Source organism: Nannobrachium achirus, assembly GCF_963921795.1.
Source record: "Nannobrachium achirus genome assembly, chromosome: 7".
NCBI lineage: Eukaryota > Metazoa > Chordata > Actinopteri > Myctophiformes > Myctophidae > Nannobrachium > Nannobrachium achirus.
Window position 1 is genome coordinate 41,157,604 of NC_137816.1, and position 16,970 is coordinate 41,174,573.

Sequence of the window (16,970 nt, forward strand, 5' to 3'; positions counted from 1 at the left end):
ATGTTCGGCGAGTTGAGACCTTCCGACGTGCAAATTTCCGAACTCAATGCTTTTCAGAAGTTGCGAGTGACGTCATTTTGTAGTCTAACCGGACCTTTCCGCCGAAAGGTTCGGTTTCAGAGAAAGTATGGACAGGCCTTTAGTTGTTAAAAACTAAAAATGGAAACACCTGTATAAAACACAAACAGTAGCCTATTACTTAAATACAATACAATACAATAATAATACAAGTAAGTAGCCTAGAGGTACTTTTACTTTGCTGGATATTTCCAATTTTCAATACATTTGCTTCTACTCCACTATAGGCCTACATCTCAGAGGAAAATATTGTAGCATTTTACTCCACTACAATTATTTGACAAGTGTAGTTACTACTTATTTTTTTGATTATTATTTGGCTACATTAATACATTGACCACAAGATACATTGACCACTTCATCCCTATATATATATATATATGTCACGGTTTGTTAGAGAAACAGTACGGTCGAGAAACGGAGCACTCGCCATGCGGCACGGGGCGGAACAAGCGGTCGCCACAATAACGTCCTCCAGGCGGAGCCGCTCGATTGTCCACGACATTGCAAGCGGCGCGAAGGCCAGCGGACCTTGGTCCTGCTCTTCGCCCCCGAGCGCCGCAGGCGCGAGTGGCCGCGAAGAGCGGGCCAGGGCCGCGCGGCCGGCGGAGCGCCGCGCGAGTTACGAAGCCGTGGTGAATGCAATCGTTATATTTATGCCCAGGCCGTAAGGCCTGGGCAAGCCCACGATAAACACCCTGTCCAAGTGACTACAATGGAGCTAATGGCTAATGGCTAAACACTGCCGAGCTAGGCTAGTAAATAAAGAAAGAGAGTCGCAAACGAGTGACGTCAGCGCCTTCACTAGTGAATGGCTGTCGTCGCCATCTGGTGGTGATTGGTGTGTGGTGAACGACAAAACAAGCGCTCTTACAATGAACGTACTGAGTTACCCAAACATACTGTAACATATGTAACGGAGGTGATCCGAATCTCCCCACCCGGCTTCGAACCCGGGTCTCCCGCGTGAAAGTCCAATATCTTAACCATTACTCCAAAGGGATATCCCTATGAAATGAGGGCAGATACTAGACTTTTGACGCTTCAGGCTGGGGCTGCGACTCTCTCTGCCACACTCACCCCCCTTTGACCTCCCCCTACGGGGAAGCCCAGATCCGGGTCACAGCACCAATGTAACGGGGCTGCGACTCTCTCCGCCACTAATATATATATATATATATATATATATATATATATATATATATATATATATATATATATATATATTTCCCTACGCTTATGCTATATAGGCCTATACCTGAAAATAGACAATCTGCAAGCTCACAATGGATTGCGATGTGACGCATTGTGAGCTTGTAGATCTGCTATTTTTTATAAATTAATACCTTTGAAAACTTGTGAAATGGGACATTCTACTTTCTACTTTTGGTAGGCCTATTTTAGGTTCATTTTGATAGTTGAAACCAATACTTTTATACTTTTACTAAAGTACATTTTGAATTCCAGACCTTTACTTGTAACAGAGTATTTCTACATTGCAATATTGATACTTTTATTTAAGTAAAGCATGTGAGCACTTTTTCCACCCCTGCTTTCAGCCCACCGTATCCAACAGTGACACCTCAACATTCAACACAGCCGTTATGGGGCTGTGGGCGGGACTTCCGCCTCAGCACAACCCGGAAGATTCGGATGCAAGTTGTGCTGTAGTGCTGCATCCATATGTTGAACACTTTAACCGTTTTCATGTGATTTTATACATATTCTGTATATAAATACATCATCATAACCGCCAGCATGTTGTCTTTAGACTTCCTCGACGACGTTCGTCGCATGAACAAGCGGCAGGTAGGTCATTTTAAAGCTGTAAAATATGATTTCCTCTTGCTTCCTTCTATGGTCACACAGACCAGGAACCTTAAAAAGCTAGCCGTCTAGCTAACAAAAGCTAACGGCTTCTTCCCCCCTCCTCCTCCTATAATAACACGTTGCACTTCATGGTCGCTTATTGATTAATTGTCTGTTCATTTTTAATGATGTATGTGTTTATCTAGCTGCCTGGGTTTGTGATGGTGAATTAGCCTATGTACAGTAGCTATTATAGCTGCTTCTGCTCATTGAATGCCATACATTGATTTGAACAGAAATTCTCACTGAATACTAGAAATGTAACTCTGAGAGAGAGTGCAACATTTGCAATGCAACCAAATGTACCGGTCGGGTCCATTTGGTTACATTTTGTACCGCTCTCACAGAGTTATAAATGTATAAATGTTTACTGTGTGCAGCATGGATGGTGTTCTATTGTTGCTGTCAGTCAGAGCCTGAGGATGATCACTCACTGCACAGAATGTGATCTTCATATGTTTCATTCAAATACTTGTACAACATGTTTCAGTTATGATGATGATTATTAAATATGTTTGATTCAAGTGCATCTGAGTAACACACTAAATAGTTATAGTTATGACTATTATTAAATATTTAAAATATATCCTGAAGAAAAGGAATAAAACCTGTACACTCATTTATTGACAACATCAGGTCTCTTCACATTATATCCAACATGATAATGGTTTGGTTGAGACATTATTATTATTATTAAATAATGTGTTTGATTCAAATACATGTTAGATGTATTTGAATGGTAGGTAGTGCTTTGGTTGATACTGTATAATGAACCCTGGTGTCCCCATTGTGGGGCAAACTTTCATCTAAAATAGCAGATCTACAAGCTCAAAGTCACGACACATAGTTGGGAACGAGGCACGTTGTGAGCTTTCAGATCTGCCATTTTCAGTGAAGAGAAGCTCCTGTGAAAACAATGTGTTGGTTGCATTGAGCATTGTTTAATGCAGGGGTCTTCAACGTTTTCAGTCCAAGGACCCCTTAGCTCTGAGAGAGATGAAGCAGCCAGGGACCCCCACTAAATATCGTATAAAATTGTGTTGCAGATTAAAAAATGTACATGGATTATTTCTTATACAGTTTAGACGGCACTATGATCTGTGTAGGTTGGATTAATGTGTATTTTCATATACCAATTGAACTGTCAATACCTACTATAGTCTGCTCTTCTTTTCCCTCTACACCAAACCTCTGGGCCAAAAAATAGCCGATCTACAAGCTCACTACACCTCGCAGCGCGAGGCGTTGTGAGCTTGTAGATTTTTTTGGCTAATGTTCCACTAAGAATAGGGATGCTAGGGTTCAAGTGATCAAACATGATCACACAAAGATTTGGCGGCCCCCTGTAGTAACTCTGAGGACCCCCTATGGGTCCCAGAACCCCTGTTGAAGACCTCTGGTTTAATGGGTTACATGTCAGATTTTCATCCATTGCAAATAGTGCATTTTATGATTGATTAATGAATGATTGAATGATTGATTGATTGATTGATTGTTAAAGAGTTTCAATTAACAGTTCATGAATTTAAGGCAGCTCACTGGGTTTAATATGAAAAAAGGTTTTTGTGTTCAGCTGTACTACCTAGGCCTCGGGTCTGTCACAATTATTACATAATCGCCTAATCGCCATTATTTGAGATATTTGCAATTATTTTTGCATTATCGTTTCCATGTTGAAAAATACATAAAAAATATAGTGGAAATAGCCGATCTTGTAGATCGGCTATTTCGCCGTAGTGCATGTTTTATGTACCGCCGGGTGATCTACCTCGGCATGGAGGCATTCTACCCCAGCCCGGTGAATGGTGATATCCCCTTAGGACCTCATCTCGAAGCAAAACAGTATGCAGCGGAGGGTGAGGTTCTATACGGGGGCTAGTCTGCCCTGTACAGTTTAGGTTTACAAAGCCTAAATGGCAAACGGAAATGTAATTATTATTACATTATTACAATGTTCAATGCCAAAACACTTAATCACTATTATTTGTATGAAAAGTAGTGACTAAACTTTGTGCATTTGTTTTTGTGTTCAGCTGTACTACCAGGTGTTGAACTTTGGTATGATCGTGTCTTCAGCGTTGATGATCTGGAAGGGATTGATGGTTGTCACAGGCAGCGAGAGTCCAATCGTTGTCGTTCTCAGGTACGTTAAGCTTACTGTCGTATGACCATATCACGCACCGTAAACAGCTGCTCTATGCTGCTTTTGATTGTTTGATTGATGTCTTTTTTGATCATGAAATAAAATCATGCCACATACATACATCTGTAACAAACACCTGACCCACCATAATCAACAGGATAACGCAAAAAAAACGTACAGCTGGTTTTCATTGAGGTATGATGTGTGTATTATGACATGTTGTAATGACCCACAAGTTGTCTGGGGCTAAAGGGGTCAAGACATATCCACTAGGACACCAAAATATAGATGGTTTTATTTACAAAGCGTTAGAAAATAGTGGGTTTGTACAAAATAGTTCTCTTCTTTAACAATATAAATAGTAGAAAAGTATAGACACTAAATACTCTTCTAGGGCGATTCACTGTAGCCGAAGGCTGAAAGGCTTGAGATGTTAACTCATTCTGAGCCCAGGACATTAACGGATTAGGGGGTCCAGAGTGCCCCCTCCCGGCCCCATTAACGGCCGCTGTCTTATTTTGAAGGCCAGAAGTCTAGACCGGAAGTACTTCCGGTCTGACGTCATCGGATCGTGCGCCGGAACCGATGCGTGTCCACGTGGAGTTGTGTAATGGCCGACCGGGAGCTTTTATAACTGTGTAAAATAAGCGAGCATCTGCCTCCATCCTAGCTTCTAAAGTGTAGTTTTGAGATAATGGACATTAAAGATGAGATCGGCCGTCCACCTCAATGTTATGGGATGACTATTGTGTGCTCGTGGAGCCGTGATGATGACAAATCAGCGCGGATTTCGTCTCCGGAGCGTCGGCCATTGTACTAGGTATTTTTACTCGCCGTTACAGTAATATATTACTTTTCCCGCGACATCGCGTGGATGGCACTATAGATACTCTATTACTTTTCCCGCGACATCGCGGGGTTGGCTTTTAATGACTTAATATAACGCTAAAGTGAGAGTCTATGAATGTAAGTCTGAAGACTGTAGCTAAAAGGCTGAAATACTCTATGTTACAAGGAGACCAGCGGCGCGAGGCCACTGTTTAACTCAGAGCTGACATTAACAATAAACAAACCAACAAACCAGTAGGGCTGTAATCTAGCCCTGTTTTAGGGATTCGAACTTCGGGGGGATTTTCCGAACGAACCATCGAACCTTAGATGGTTCGTTCAATTGAATAAAAACCGAACGTTCGGACGTTCGAACCATCGAACGTACTGTACCTTTAACCAGCTAAAACAGTGTAGGAAATGTTTTAAATGCGCTGTTTTATCCATTGAAAACGCGTGGATGCGTGGCCGCATTAACACCTAGGCTAACACTTGGAAAATCCAACCCAATCGGAGAAAATGTTGTGCAGTTTGTTGACGAACAGGCTCAATGTATAGCAGAGTTGCACGGATGATGATTAGACTTGGTGAGTGACTGCGTCGGAGCGCGTCGCGTTCGGGCTAAACTGGCCTCGATGTAACAACCCCAGACATCGCATTATAGATCCTTTAGGCCGGGGTTGCAATGAAATCCATCTTTGCTCATGCTTAGGAGAAAGGCTGTTTTATCTTTGGGTGCGTGGATGGCTGGGTGTTCGCTGTTCAAAGCACACACGCCTGTCTCTGCCCAGCTCAGAGTGCTGCCTCTCACTCTACTGTCATCAAGCGTGTGTCAGCGAGGCTGATTCGCCACCCGGTTCGCGGCCCCAAATAGGAGCGCAATTGGAGCGGAGGACGGTCCTTGATCGCTCCAAGCTGTTCTGGTGCATTTTATAACTACTATAATGGTCACCATTAACTGTTAGTGTTTACCGGTAGGCCTAACTTATTTCGTATTTGGCTATCTCTACTACTGTGATATTCTGAATAGGCCTATCACATTCTGATAATTATTTTTCGTGTAAAAAAAAGAAGGAAAAAAAAGAAAAAAACCTGAACCCATTAATTTCGAACTTCGATTGCCAACGTAACGAACGAACGTTCGAATCTCCGAAGGTTCGCTTGCAGCCCTACAAACCAGTAAGACTCCCTAATCGGGAGATAAGCGACTGTCAGGTCGCAGCGTGATTTTAGATCCAAAAATGTGTTAAATAAAATCGGCCTGATGGTGGCGCTATATGGGACAGATCCATGTTGATGAGATAAGTGTAGACATACTGTGTAGCGATTTGTGTGATTTTAGGGCAAAAACTGTAGGAGCAGTGTTCAAAAATGTCTTTTAAAAAATCGGCCTGATGGTGGCGCTATATGGGACAGATCCATGTTGATGAGATAAGTGTAGACATACCGTGTACCAATTTGCGTGATTTTAGGGCACAAATTGTAGGATCTGTGTCCGTAAATGTGTTTTGCAAGAACCGGCCTCATGGTGGCGCTAGAAGAGGGGCATGTGAGAAAAGAGGAGATCCATGTTGATGAGATAAGAAAATCGCCGCGGCGGTCGTCACACATGTACTGTAGTGTGGCGCTGTTGGGTGCATGAGACACATGGAGTTCATGGCGTGAGCAAGTCTCAGAGTGAATACTGTTGCTGCCAGCTGTGGTTTATGTAATCTTAACATTAGCTGGCAAAATGCCCCAAATGCCAACGGCACGTTGAAAGTGAAATAGTGTGGACTACGCATGGACATAATGATGGAAGTATGACATTTCTGTCAATTTCCTCCAGCTCCTTTCATACAGTTGAATGGAAATGATTCTGACGATTGAATAAAACGGTGCATTTATATACAGTACTATTTATCTACTGTATTCTAGCCTTTCTCCAAAGCACTTTACTACAGTATGTGTATCAGTGATGTTGAACCATTTTCATTGTAATGGGTCTCTGGACCATGAATGTGTGTCATTCCTATGTATCCCCAATATAATAATGTGTTGGCTTTAGCTACATTCATAACATGATTATGTGTATATAAATAATATCTATAAATATATAAAATGGTAAATGGAGCGCCTTTATCCAAAAGGCTTTACAATGTGCATTGCATTCACCCATTCACACACTGACAGAATTCAAGGTTGCTAATCAAGAGTTAAGGCCCTTTTCCACCGGCAGCGATAACGATGACGATAGCCATAAAATATCACAGCGATAATTATGCCTTCACATTAATGTCCGATAAATTATCGGACATCAATGTGAAGAGGCGCCAATTAACAGCCGCTCGAGCATGAGCGCACCTCGATCTGTTTGTCAGAGACCAGTTCCATATCACTGTGATCTTAATCACATCGTTGTTGATCCTAACGATGTACTGTAGTTGTCGGCTATCGTTGTCTTTATCGGTGTTGGGTGGATGCTGCCGATCCACTTCAATTGAAAACCCACTTTTTTAAATCGTTATCGTCAACGTTATCGCTGCCGGTGGAAAAGAGCCTTTAGAGTTCAGAGTCTTGCTCAAGGACACTTCGACAGAATCAACACACTAACCCAGGGGGAGCTGAGGATCGAACCGTGGCGGGGACTTTCCGATTCCCAAGTGGCCGCTCTACCTCCGGAGCCTAAATACTGTAACATGCTCATTAGCTCAATAATTGCAATCAGGCCATTATGTCTTAAAGGTGACAGACCTACCTATAGTATGTGATGGATGATAGGCCGAGGTTTACACCTCTTTGATCTTCGTGTCTCTCACAGAGAATGGAGAAAGACCTGCAAGCTCACAACATGTCACGGAAGCAACTCGTAGGCATCCGTGGTTGTAGGTCTGCTATTCTTGGGAATTTCATTGCTCCATTGTTGTCTAGGGATGCGACTGTACACACTAGGGGTCGACCGATATGGGATTTTCATGTTCGATATCGATAAGTCGTGATCAAAGAGGCCGATAACCGATATTATGAACCGATATGCATTTTAAGTTAAAAAAAAAAGAAAAAAATGTATCCCCCAATTTAAAATAGTGGTTAATTCATTTATATTTTTTTCCCATCCTAAATGTCTTCTAGAGGCTCACATCTAGTCACCACATACTAGAATAGCGTAAAATCAGTAACCAAGATGCAATAAATAAATAGATAATAAAAATATATATCGACATTTTTTTTTCTTCGATATCGATATTTTGCAATATTAATAAATGTTATGAATATCGACTTCGATTATCACTCGTTTCGATAATCGGTCGATCCCTAGTACACACACACACACAGAGTACATATTCACAAGTCGATTGACCACTTAAGCCCACTTATAATCACACAACGGTGTCATGCAAAAAACATTGTGACAATTTCAAGCTTGGATTAATTGTTTCCTGTGTTTTCCAGTGGGAGTATGGAGCCAGCCTTCCACAGAGGAGACCTGCTGTTTCTGACCAACAGGGTAGAGGACCCCATCAGGGTGGGAGAGATCGTAGTGTTCAGGATAGAGGGCCGGGAGATCCCCATAGTACACAGAGTACTGAAGATTCACGAAAAGTATGTACTCGGCTCTGCTTCAAGCTCACAAGGCCATGCATATTTGCAGTTACCGATGTCGTCAAAAGTCAAATAATTTCCAAACCGATATGTCGGTCGGGCTCAAAATTCTTTGCATATGAAACTACAGAATAACGTTTTCGCGAATTGGCTTTGCAAGAGACCGCTGACGAGTCGTTGTTCAGAATAGAATCATGTTCAGAAAGTGCAGTGTTATCCTTCACCCAGCCATTCAGGAATCATCATTCAGGCATAGACCTCTTAAAAGGGAAAGCAGGGGTCTGCTGTGAGGCATAAAGCTGCACTGTGTTGTTTTTTTATCTACAGGGAAAATGGAGACATTAAATTCTTGACCAAAGGGGACAACAATGCGGTGGATGACAGAGGACTGTACAAACCGGGACAACACTGGCTGGAGAAGAAAGACGTGGTGGGGAGAGCCCGGGGGTAGGTCATTCTCACACACACAACCACTATTCTGCACTTCTTCTCAACCGTTTCAATTTCAAGGACCCACAGTTCGGTATGCATTAGGCCACGAACCTCCCATAACTCTGACAGTGTACAAATAGACTATATCTTCTCTGGCCTACTGGGAATGTGAGTGCAAGGTTTTACGGCAATCTGACGCTGCGTTCATGCCATGATTTATGGCATTTTGTGCAAAACGGGACACTCCCGCACACTTTGGAAGCCAATTGTAGCCAATTGAAATTGTTTATGAAAAATGTGTAGGCGTAGTAACAAAACATGTTTTGCAACAGTTTTGCAACAGTCAGACAGAATCTAAATTGTTTGCAGTTGAAACTTGAGAATGTGAACATATGAAAAGACGTGGGTGGTGGTTCTTCCTTGTCCTACAGGGAAAGTTCATGCAAAGTTTCTTGCGGATTGGTTTAGCCGGACCGATTGACTGACTGACTAACAGGAATAAAAACATAATCCCTCGCCTTCAGCCGGAACATAATTCTCTGCAACAATATTTGGTTAGTGAACTTTATGCCAGTGTAACTAAGATAAATCTCTCACCTCTTTTGAAACACAGCATCATCACAGCTTTAATAGTATCGAAGGAACAAGTTTCAATGTATCATTTAGTATGGCCGTTGCACACTGAGAGAACTCGCACACCACTCTGCAACAGGCTGCTGGAGAGACAGCGAGACAGCTTATTGAACAAACACTATAGCTGTGATTGCTATGGGAATATTAACCCATCCCCACTAAAATCGGGCTTTCAAATCCGACCGTCGAGTGCTTTTCCCGATAAAGTCGGGATATAGCGTTTCTTATATTAAACCGTAGCCGGGGCCCCACGGCACCTGGCACTGATGCAAAAACTCAAATGATAATCCATCGGGAGAAAAAATCAGGAAGTGTAATCCACCGTTGGAAGCAATGGAATGATCTGCAGGAAAATTGCTTTATCTTGGAATCTATCTCCAGATCGCGTTCTTGTTTAAACTAGCCCTTCTCTACGGTCCATAACAAAAGCACGGATGGCCACGGTTATAATTTTTCTTTACTGGGTAAAAGAAAAGGCGAATCGTCGTTCGTCCAAATGTAATAGGATTACTTCCGGTACCTGTGGTCTGTTCATGGAGCCTCAAATCTGATAATAAAAAAACGAAGAAATGCCCAAGCTACTGAATTAATTAATGATGTAGCTGGCTACAAATGTGTTAACAAAGAGAAAAGTTTTGACACCCCTGGTGTTGACCATGTATTTTATATAATGACTGATTCACTTCCCCCTAAATGTACTTAAGTCGTTTTCTGTGGACCCTGACCCAGTTCCTTTTCATTCCTTGTGTTCACCTGCCCTCCGCGCCAGTCACAGTTTTTTTTGTGTAGTCCTGATAACATCTGTCCATGATTGGAGAATTTGCTTTGACCTTTTCTCACGCACCACCTCAGTGAATAGCTTTTTTGCAATCTGCACTGACTGGTCAGCAGCGGTGGACAGTAACAAAGTTAGACATTTACTGGAGCACTGTACTTTTTCATCTGCATCTGTATTTACTTCTTCAGTGATTGTATTTTTGGATACTTATGACTTTAACTCCACTACATTTCAAAGCAAATATTGTACTTTTAACTCCACTGTATTTCTAGGAAGGGAAGAATTACATTATGAATCAACCACTTAAGCCCTATTTCAAATATAGTGAAAATAGGAGATCTCAGCATTTAATGGCTCACAATGTGTCCTATCATGACTGGTTGTAAGCTATTAAAGGTTAGGGTTGGAGTTAAAATAATTAATTAAATGGTTGTCAAACTCATCACTGGCATATTAGACAGCCTCCTAAACTAGTCAAACTTGTCCTATGGCAGTGGGTGAGTTAAAATGAAAGAGTATTTGAATTGGTCAAACTAGCACGTATGACAAAGTATATAGGGTTTAAGTGGTTAATTGTATGACTGCAATAAAATGAAGATGTAATGTTTATTGTTGTGCTGTTCTTTTTGTTCTATGTCCTCATCTCTAGGTTTGTGCCATACATTGGAATTGTTACTATTCTAATGAATGACTACCCCAAATTCAAGGTAAGTCTTTTTTTCCCCCCTTTTTTTTAAAGGCCTATTTAACTCTTGCTGAGGAGATTGACATCTCGGACAGTTAAAGCCTTGCCTCTGAGGAAGATCAAAAGATGGAAACGTCAGTCATTCTTTATTGTACTTGCACCTGAATTAAAGGCTTTAAATCACTGTCCGAGCTGCTCCATCTGGTCTGCTCCTGTGATGCACCGGACTAGCCGTATTAGGCTGAGGCGCGCCGGTAGACTCCCTTTGTTGCAGAGCACACGAGCGGAGTGGAGCGGGACAGAAAGCTGCTCCGCGCTCCAGGGGTCTATGGTACCGTTCACTCTTCGCTCATGTCGTCCCCCCCGCCGCTCCACTCCCCCCCGCTCCGCCGCTCACCTTGATTTGCGTAACGCTCGCTCACTGCGCACTCCACGCTCCGCTTGCTCAGGGTCGTCAAAAAGCAGAAAAAAGGGGGGAAAAAAGAAGTTTGCTACCATGAAACACTTTCTCCTTCGCCAGCGTGTCCCAACACAAATGCCTGCGGTAATGTGAGCCTCGGCTTGATGGAGATCTGTCTAGGCAATCTAAGGCATTGTATTTTAAGACGGGCAATATTAAATCCTGTTGGTTATTGATTAGGCTAATCTCACCACAACCGAGAGAGGGAGGCGACTCGTGGCGTGTGTTTTTCATTCAGCCAAATCAGTCTTACTTGCATTTCAAATTGTATCCTTTGACTGGCTTAACTGACACAAGGTAGGCTACTTATTATAACATAGCCTAGCCTACTTGTGTGGATGATATAGATACAGATAAGGGAATTCTCTGTCTCCTCTCCTCTACGCGACATGATGGCTGCGCGCTGCCACGGACTATGCGAGAGTCTGTTTGTTGGCAACATGTGGTGCGCGGCCCCAACAGGAGCGGCTAGGAGCGGAGGAGGTCGGACCCATTTGAAAAGTCGCTCGCTCACGCTCACGTCAAAAACGGCCCGCTCCACTCCCCGCGCCGCTCGCGCTCCACTCCGCTCGTATGCTCTGCTTTGTTGGCCTTTTTAACACTTTTAGATCACATACCGATCATATTGGGTACATATTTCACAATATATACAGATCCTTTTCGAAAAATTAGAATATTGTTTAAAAAGCATTGCAGGTGCCATAGCACCCCAAATCATAACGGACTTCGGAAACCTCCCACTGGACTTCAAGCAACTGTGACTTCAGAAGGTTGACATTGCTATTATAAATCCTTGTTTTGAGTGGTCTTGTGTAATATTTTGAAATATGGACTTTTGATATTCATGAGCTGCATGTCATAAAAATTCAAAGTTTTAACAAAAAAAAAAGGTTTGCAATGATTCACTGAATGTCCAATCTAGAATATATGAAAGTTTCAAGAAAATCTACTTTTACACAATATTCTAATTTTTCGAGAAGGATCTGTATACTACAATAAGAATCAGGCCCGGTTGCACCAAGAAGAATTAAATAAAACTTAGTTTAGCGTTAATCAAGGATTTGTTGACTTATTTCAAAATCCAATCGTGTTTTGATGTTGTAAAACACAACATGACGTGTGCTTGGTTTAGTGTCCTGAACCAACCAATTTCAACCAATATCATAGCATCCTCTGTTACAATAAAGCACTTTCATCAATCAAATTCCTCCCAACGTTATGTCCCAAACAGTGATTTCATTCTTTTCTAAATGGAGAAACAAATCTTCTAACCAGGATGACACACTAGGAGGGTTAGGGCTCTTCCAGTGGAGCAATATATGACGTCTGGTTATGAGGGAAGCAAAGGATGTTATATCTGCCCACTACACGAGACACACCAAAGATGACAATTAGAGGACAGGGAATCACAGAGAATCCAAGAACCGTATTGAGTGTGTCATAAAAAGATGTTTAAAAAAAAAAGCAAGCTTTGGGAAGGAATACAAAGTGGGTGTATGGTCTGCAGGGGATTGAAGGCATCTCATAAGAGACATTTGTTTCTGTAAATAATCTACTGAGCTTAGCCATAGTGTGATGAATCCTATGAACCACTTTGAATTGAATATGGCCCGGTATGAGCACAAGCACATAGTTGATCATGGACAGTGTGTCAATCCAAAACGCATTGGATTTGGTGTGCAATGCTGTCCTCACTCAATCCTCACTAAGGATTCCAAAAAGGAGTCAATGAGTTGTTACCGCATGCGGTAAGACGCACAAATCGAACTGGGTTGGATAGGGAAAAAGCTCACTGCCGCAACCACTTGCCGCACGGCAAAGGTCATAGAGAATCATTGGTTTCTTTAAAAAAAAATGAAATCGTCAGTTTTTTCTGAGAAAAATCGCGCCAGTCTGCAAAGCCCTTAAGAAAAAATGGTTATTGCAAAAGGGCATTATGACCAGGCCTAGAATTTCATCGTTTTGGGGCACGGCCATTTGGCCTTTGGTGGTGTTAATTTGTTTAGGGCACAAAGGCCAAATGCTAGGGCAGGAAGGCCATTAAAATAAAAAGAAGTTTAGTCCATTGAAAGAATTCATTGAATTTAAGGGTGAAGGATGATTTTGAAATGTAGACGAAAGTGAAAAGAATCTCAGCCCTGCACAAATCAAACTTATAGTTAGTAAGTACGAAAGTTGAGAGGGAAGGCGTAGATGGAGCAATTTATAACCCATTTTCCAAAATTGCTTTAAAAGTCACGTGTAATTATTGTTATTATTTCCATGGCCATCTGAACTTTTGTCTACTTCCTTACCTTCTTCACTTCTACTTTTTCCAAATGATGGCTTTGAACTTTACAAAGCACAAAAGATAATTAGAGACTGTGAGAAGAATTGTCACAATGACATCATCCACCGGTCAGTATTCATTTGGTTAAAAACCTGGGCTCTTTATTAAGAGTGTTAATGTCAGTGTTAATAGAGCTGCGAAGTTTGACGTCATTTACAGTACACATCCTACCTGGTTCCTGTTTTTTTCCTCTCGTTCTGAATTCCCATATACCGGTACTTGTTTCATATCGCATCATATAAGAACTGTGTTCCAAACATAAACAAATTATCTCAGCAGTTTGACTCATATGGATATGAAGAAACAACCGATGGTGAGAAAACGCTAATGTTACTGTCGCCGAATTAGTTACATTTTTGCCAGAGATAGACTGTATCAAATATTAGTGACTGACTACAGAGCCACCTCCCTGACAATATCCCTAACCTCTTTTTTATTTTATTTTTTATATTTCAAAAAGCTGATCTACAAGCTCACAGCGTGCCGATGTACATCGGCTATTTGAACATTTTAAATGTTTTTCAAAATAGTAAAAAGAAAAAAGGCAAAGAAGTTTATAGCGATAAGGGGTAATGCATGGATAAAGATATAGCTGAGAATCTCAACAAAAGACACCGTTGTCTACATGACAAGAAAGAGACACTGGTGTCTACATATTGCCAAGAAAGAGATGGAGGAGAAAGTGGTACAGTCAGCTGGGGCATTAAGGCCACTGTGGCCTCAGGCCATGCCATTGTTTTGAGGGGCACAAGGCCAAACTGAGGGGCAATGGCGGCCATGGCCTTCATGGCCTCCCTGAAATTCCTGCCCTGATTATGACTGAAAGCGAATTCAACTCAAAATGTTGCCTAAACTGGTTCCAAATTTTCAATGAAGAGATTACTACTGGGTTATTGGTATATTGGGACGTGTTGATAGAGGAGCAAAGAACAATGCTGGAAGGGTGGAAGTACCACCCAGTAATAACACAAATTAGGTGAGGCAATCCTTGTTTGGGTCTCTGAAGAGTAACTTTTGTGATCCTAGCCCATATAAAAGAACATAGAAGTCTGTCAAGTGAATAAAAACCCATAAGTGAGAGAGGGAGCTCATCCCATCTCTGAAGATCTAGTTTAATGTTTGCAATTAGGTTTTATGTAATTCTCCTTGTGGACTGAGCTAAGTGAATGACATACAGTGTTTGGGCTCTTAATACGCTTTGTATTGTTTCCCCTGCAGTATGCTGTCCTCTTCATGCTGGGTCTCTTCGTGCTTGTCCATCGGGAGTGAGGTTCCAATCTTACCCAAAAAAACACGTCCAGGAAACAAACCATGCCTTTTCAAACTGATGTTATGTTAGATTTAGTCAAAACCAACTGGCTTTTTGTACCATTTGTTTGGGCTTTTTTGTAGAAATGTGGAATAGGGTGTTTACATTGAAACAAAAAAAAAAATCCAAGCTTTAAAAAGTATTTTTGTGAGGGAACTAGGTTAGATTCAAAAGTTCAATGTATTTGTAATTTTTCCTCAGAATGTGAATGACATTCTCAATGGTTTATTGACTTTTGCTTTTTTGTTCTTTTCTTGTTAATTCATTGTCTTTGAAAAAGATGTGAAGTATTTTATGACAAGTGAATATGAGTGTGACATTAAAAATGGAATCTGTTACCCTCCAATGTATATGTATTAATTTGACTTCTTAAAACACTCACAATGCATCAGTGGCAGAAGATTTGAACTGGAAGTTGTAACTTCTTGTAAGTTGTAACTACATACACATGTATGCTATTATATTGTCTCTGTCGGGTGGAAACATCACAAACCCACTTTTCCAGGATTCAAATAAAAAAAATGGCTAAAAGTAGCATTGCTCAAAATGCATTGCTTCGCGACACATTTTGAGCTTGTGCATCTGCTCCTTTGGGTAGCACTTTATAATGAAGTACCTCAATAAAGGCTAATTAACAGCTAATAAGGCACTTATTAACAATGAATTAACAGCTAATGAGGAACATTAAGTCCTAATAGTGCATTTATAAACCCTTTACTATGCACTTATTATGAGATCAATTAACACTAACAAATCCTTAATAAAATCTTTATTATAACAGTATAAACAATTAATTAAGCCTTTATTAACACTTTATTAGGCAATTTAAAGCCACCTATTCTAAAGTGGGAACACATCGGGTACACCCGCCACTCTGACATGTCGGTTGAGTCCTAATTGTGCATTTAGAAACCCTTTACTATGCACTTATTATGAGATCAATTAACACTAACAAATCCTTAATAAAATCTTTATTATAACAGTATAAACAACAACAAGTCATTAATTAAGCCTTTATTAACACTTTATTAGGCAATTTAAAGCCACCTATTCTAAAGTGGGAACACATCGGGTACACCCGCCACTCTGACATGTCTCCTTTCCTTTCCGACATGTCAGAGTGGCGGGTGTACCCGATGTGTTCCCACTTTAGAATAGGTGGCTTTAAATTGCCTAATAAAGTGTTAATAAAGGCTTAAATAATTGTTTATACTGTTATAATAAAGATTTTATTAAGGATTTGTTAGTGTTAATTGGTCTCATAATAAGTGCATAGTAAAGGGTTTATAAATGCACTATTAGGACTTAATGTGCCTTATTAGCTGTTAATTCATTGTTAATAAGTGCCTTATTAGCTGTTAATTCATTGTTAATAAGTGCCTTATTAGCTGTTAATTAGCCTTTATTGAGGTACTTCATTATAAAGTGCTACCCTACTTTAGACACTAGTGTGACGTACGATCAACTAGGCCTAGGGCATTAATTTATGCAAAAAAAAAGTTAAGAGTACAGACATTGGAGATTTCCACCCGAGAGCAACGATATGTAAATATTTTAAATCAACGCATTATTGACTAGGTCCAAAAGTAGTATTTTGGACTTTGGTTACCGGCACTCTTTTTACACTTGCCAGAGTAGAGTACAATATGTAAATGTCATATTTGTACATTCTCAGAGTTAAACAAACGTCTGTCTTTTACATGTTCTGGTTTCAGATGATTAGGCCTGTAATACTCCTATTGGCCAGGTTGGGTGTCGCTCTCCATTCCGACATGTCGCCACTCCGAAATTGACTTCTTATTGTCGAAGTGGCGACACTTCCACAGTGGTTAAGTTTAGGGTTA

The 16,970-nt window shown here is 41.0% G+C and overlaps 1 protein-coding gene across 1 annotated transcript; it reads left to right on the forward strand.

Moving 5' to 3' along the window:
• Positions 1-1,720: 1,720 nt before the first annotated feature.
• Positions 1,721-15,472, forward strand: sec11a (SEC11 homolog A, signal peptidase complex subunit). Its single transcript, XM_080729859.1, has 6 exons — positions 1,721-1,887; positions 3,981-4,090; positions 8,351-8,500; positions 8,828-8,947; positions 10,993-11,050; positions 15,036-15,472. Exons 1-6 carry the CDS (start codon positions 1,837-1,839, stop codon positions 15,084-15,086), a joined length of 540 nt encoding a protein of 179 aa, XP_080585985.1. The 5' UTR covers positions 1,721-1,836; the 3' UTR covers positions 15,087-15,472.
• The last annotated feature ends 1,498 nt before the right edge of the window (positions 15,473-16,970 follow it).